Source organism: Montipora foliosa, chromosome 4 (assembly GCF_036669935.1).
Source record: "Montipora foliosa isolate CH-2021 chromosome 4, ASM3666993v2, whole genome shotgun sequence".
Taxonomy (NCBI): domain Eukaryota; kingdom Metazoa; phylum Cnidaria; class Anthozoa; order Scleractinia; family Acroporidae; genus Montipora; species Montipora foliosa.
The window spans coordinates 37,274,093-37,278,279 of NC_090872.1; the positions used below are offsets into that span (position 1 = coordinate 37,274,093).

The following is a 4,187-nucleotide window of genomic DNA, read 5'->3' on the forward strand; positions in this document are numbered from 1 at the left end:
GATGTCCACGAATACTTATCGATTTTTGTCATTAATTTGTCTCAGGGAGATGTACGCTTCCTTAAAGGATATGATGTCTTTGCCCCCGGCAGCAAGTTACGAATTCTCGTCAACGAGGCCAGAGTAAAAGGCCCTCTGCACTTGCTTCAAAAACTGATTCCTTTAGTTTTCTCCTATGAAGAACTCGCCCAGTCATGTGGACAAGGAATCGGCTCTTCAACGTCCAAGGAAGGGGAAGCGAAGAAACCACTTGACAAGTTAAAATCCCAAGTCTTGAAAGGTATCACTTCATCATATTGACTAAGAGGTTTTGCAGTTTCAGATGACGTGTCTTCAATTTGAAATCTACGAATCGGCCCATTTTCAGTTAGAGGAAGGTTTTGCAGTGTTAAAGCTTGATTAAGTGATCAAATGGAAGATTTTTTTCCTATTGCTTTACCTTGCTACAACGATTTGTTCTCAGTTTCAATCGGCAAATGTTTTAGTGACACTGCCAACCAACAGTAATTGACGTATAATTAATATATGCCTTCCCTGGCTTCCTCAAACAAGTGCTCTGTGCAGTTGCGGCCTTGACAATTTCCAGTACTTTTGTATTTACTGGCTGGCGAATCGAGTTGATAAGATATTTTTTTGTAATATTCGAGAACTTGATGGAAGTCGTCTATATTCTGCTCGCAACGTACTAAACTGACTACAACCCGATTGGTCGGGCAGAAAATACCATCACAGGCCGAAAGTTTGTGGCGAAAGCCGGGAGTATTCGGGATCGCGAATCATGTGATGTTTACAACCGGGGGCCTTTTTGCACCTGTTGTAACCTCTTTTCACGTTTATTTTGTTTTTCAGAGTACCTGTTGTCATTTTGTATGGCCAATAACAAGGAATGCCCTTCTCCTAAACAAGTCAACGAATGCTTTACGCAGCAAATAAGTTACGCTAGACGAAAGATTAAGAGGGCAACAGGGAAACTTGCTGAAGCAAATTATTAATCCCGTTGCAGGACATTCATTGATCATTGATTACTTTCTGTCTATCTTAATATTAAAGTACGAAATTGTACAGTATAATAACTTTTAAGGATGTTTCAACTGAGTATTGTTTTAAAATACTACACGTGTAGCGAGGAGTTGAGTTGCTATTCATTTGCCGAACATACAGTCCTGTGTCTTCATAGTTTGTTAGGCCCACCACAGACGAGGGAAGTTGTTATCGACGACTTTTTACGGTCGACAAATGTAAATGCTAGGAAATGAGTTTCTAGCATCTTTCCACAGACGAAAAGTTTAGTTGTCGCGGATAGCCAGTACCTTATACCGTAAAAGTCATCGATAATAACTTGCCTCGTCTGTGGAGGTCCAGCACCTGGGAAATTGCCTGACTTCTGGCTGTGTTTTGTTTTTGTGGTCTCATTCGCTCAGTGGTTCACCTGGTTTGCCAAAAATAAATCTGCAGAAATGTCCAGGATTCGATCAAAGATAATGAAATAAACAATGAAAATGGGCCATCTGTTCTTTGCAGTTAGGGTCTTTCAAGTCATTCGTCTTTGAAAAAGTTTTAAAAGCAGTCGTTTATCCTAGATGTTAAAGTTCAAGCAGTCTTTATAGCTTTGATGACAGTCTCACAAAATTTCAAAAAATGAAAAATATCTCGAGTGCGTGACTGATTTTAATCACTTAATCTGTTTTCGAGTGTTGACGATAAAACGCATGTCGTGAGGACTGCCGTGAGATCTGTGAGCAAACGTTGCAGACCAGTTCGTTCGGCAAAGGGGATAACATTCTGAAGGGAATGAGACCAAAGAAAATGAGGCACTCAGTACAAACTGTATGTAAATATATTAATTAATCAGTAGCTTTTCATAGAAAATTAGCATTGTACTGCCCGTCTGGTGTTCTTTTGCTACTGTGGTTTTACAAAATGATACTCTCTTTACATGTATAGAGAGCATTTGAGATATAATAAATATCTTAGTTATCACTTCAAAGTTAGAAGCATTTTTTTGTTATCGTGTTGGGTCCGTGTTGTATGACATTTCATCACGTCCGCAAGATTTCAGCACTTCAGCGGCGACTTTCGCGATTCATAGCGCCAAATTCCTTCGCAGGCGCGTAGTAGGGATTTTAAAATAACGCCATCATAATGTTACAGCGGTACAAATGAATGCATTGTCTGGCTCGACTATTGCTAGTTCGCGTGATTATTTTATGGCTTGAATATGACCGGATTCACGCTAAGTAAGGTCATCTCGAAGTCGCGGCGACACAAATGTCTCGGTCTATTCTTGCTCAATTATCGTTTGTTTTGTCTCGCTCGTGTCAGCCGAATTATCGCCATGACTTGTCCCGTTCGATTGTCTCATTTTTTATGGCCCGAATCTGGCCTGTGTCTCGCCCAGAATTTTCGTACGGGGGCCAAGATGAAAGTAGTTCACTTACTGGGAAATTTGGAGTAAATCAAGATTGTAAGTGGAGACCCTGGCAGTATAGCCAAAGAATTGCTACTGCAAAGCAGGTTGTTGAATTCAAAAGAAAACTCCCAGCTCATTTAGCTGCAAAAAAAAAAAAAAGGAGTAACATCACACAATTCATTGCTGGGGAAAAATCCAGGCAAGAATTTCAACCCTTTATTGGGAAGCTTTGTGAGAGAGAGGTTGTTGAACCACTTCACTTGAAGAACAATGGGGTGCAGTATTTACATACAATGCTGCTTGATGTTGCCATTTCTATCAGTAACCTTCCCAATAAATTAAACAGCCTTAGTGAACTCCCCCCAAACTGTGCAATTACCAGATATCTGAAGGCTATGGAAAATGATGTCAAAGCAGGGAGAATGAGAAAACAATTGGGCAAGTGGCTTCTTGAAGACAGGGGTAAAGACAAGGATTTTACATATCGCTTGACTGGTAAAGATTCACGGTTAATCTTACATGGGTTCATGTATTTAGTCAAAGCAATTCAGGGTGACTCAACAGACCAAAAACTTCTAATGAAACTTCTGCAAATTGTTTTTATTGGTACTAAGCTCAGGAATTGTGCTGCAATTTTTTCAATGTACCATCTCACTGAAGAAGATCTTGCAAAACTTTCTCAGTTGTGCCATGATTATTTCACTGCAGCTGCTTTGTTTGGCTCTTCAGTATCAGGCACTGGATGGAGTATTGGACATTTAGTCTATGCTCACTCCAAGCTAATGTTTGACAAGTATGGTACAGGGTTGGGTATCAACACAATGCAGGGCAGGGAAGCTAAACATGTGCAAATTGCTAGCTTTGCCAGAAATACCCAGTACAAACAACGTTGGTATCAGGTTTTTAGGCATGACCACATTAGCAAGCTATGGCTTCCTGTCAAGCAACCCTCGCTTTTAGCCTATCACCAGTCACATGACACTCTTATTCCTAACCGCATTCGTAAGGATCCCCAACATGACTGCTATTGCGGCTTGAATAAAGAAGCCGACAGTGAACATTGCTTATTCTGTGGACATAAACTCATGCGGGAGATTAAGAAATCTGTATGTGATGGCAAACCAACACAAGAATGTTTAAGTTACTCAGAATGAATTTAGCATGTATTAATTAGCTCAAGATGCAGTGTTATCCTGAGTATTTTATGCAAGGCCGTACGGTCTAGTGATCACTTGGTTACCCTAGAAGACTAATATATTCAATTGAGTTGACTAACATTTCTGGTTTCCCAGAAGGACTATCGTTTTTGAAGTTCAGGTGTGTAGCAATGTGGGCTATGTTTTCCCTGACAGATTTGGAATTGTAGTTGTTATAATGCCTAGGGGCAGTCAAAGTTTTTCTTACAGCACAGCCTTGTAATGTGTAATTGTCATAACATCTTTATCATTAAAGGATGTACTATTCTCAAACTCATTAATAATAAATACGTTTGAGAGCCATTAAAAAATGGCTATATTCGTCACGTGCATGAGTTTTGATACCCAATGAAAACACAGATGAAAACCACATGTGTTTTGGATCACATATCAAAACCGTGACCACGCGTGGTTTTCATCTGTTTTCTCGTTGGACATGAAGATTTATGCATCAAAACAAAAATTGAACAGAACAACAATACTTCAAGTTTAATTAATCATCATAATTAATCAGCTTCACTGCCAATTCATTTTTTTTTTCGTTGACAAAAATTTTTACATCTTCAATAAAATACAGGAAG

The 4,187-nt window shown here is 39.5% G+C and overlaps 2 protein-coding genes across 2 annotated transcripts in view; both read left to right on the forward strand.

Moving 5' to 3' along the window:
• Positions 1-992, forward strand: part of LOC138001296 (uncharacterized) — a 2,241-nt gene extending 1,249 nt beyond the window's left edge. Inside the window, exons 3-4 of the mRNA XM_068847949.1 lie at positions 46-280; positions 850-992. Coding sequence (XP_068704050.1) covers positions 46-280; positions 850-992 — 378 coding nt within the window. The remainder of the gene's footprint in view (positions 1-45; positions 281-849) is intronic.
• A 70-nt stretch (positions 993-1,062) lies between these two features.
• LOC138001297 (uncharacterized) lies at positions 1,063-3,564 on the forward strand. Its single transcript, XM_068847951.1, has one exon. The coding sequence runs from the start codon at positions 2,269-2,271 to the stop codon at positions 3,562-3,564; it is 1,296 nt and encodes a 431-aa protein (XP_068704052.1). The 5' UTR covers positions 1,063-2,268.
• Positions 3,565-4,187: the final 623 nt, after the last annotated feature.

Coding starts and splice junctions, on each gene's coding strand:
- LOC138001297 (XM_068847951.1), top strand. CDS start 2,269: ATGTCTCGGTCTATTCTTGCTCAATTATCGTTTGTTTTGTCTCGCTCG.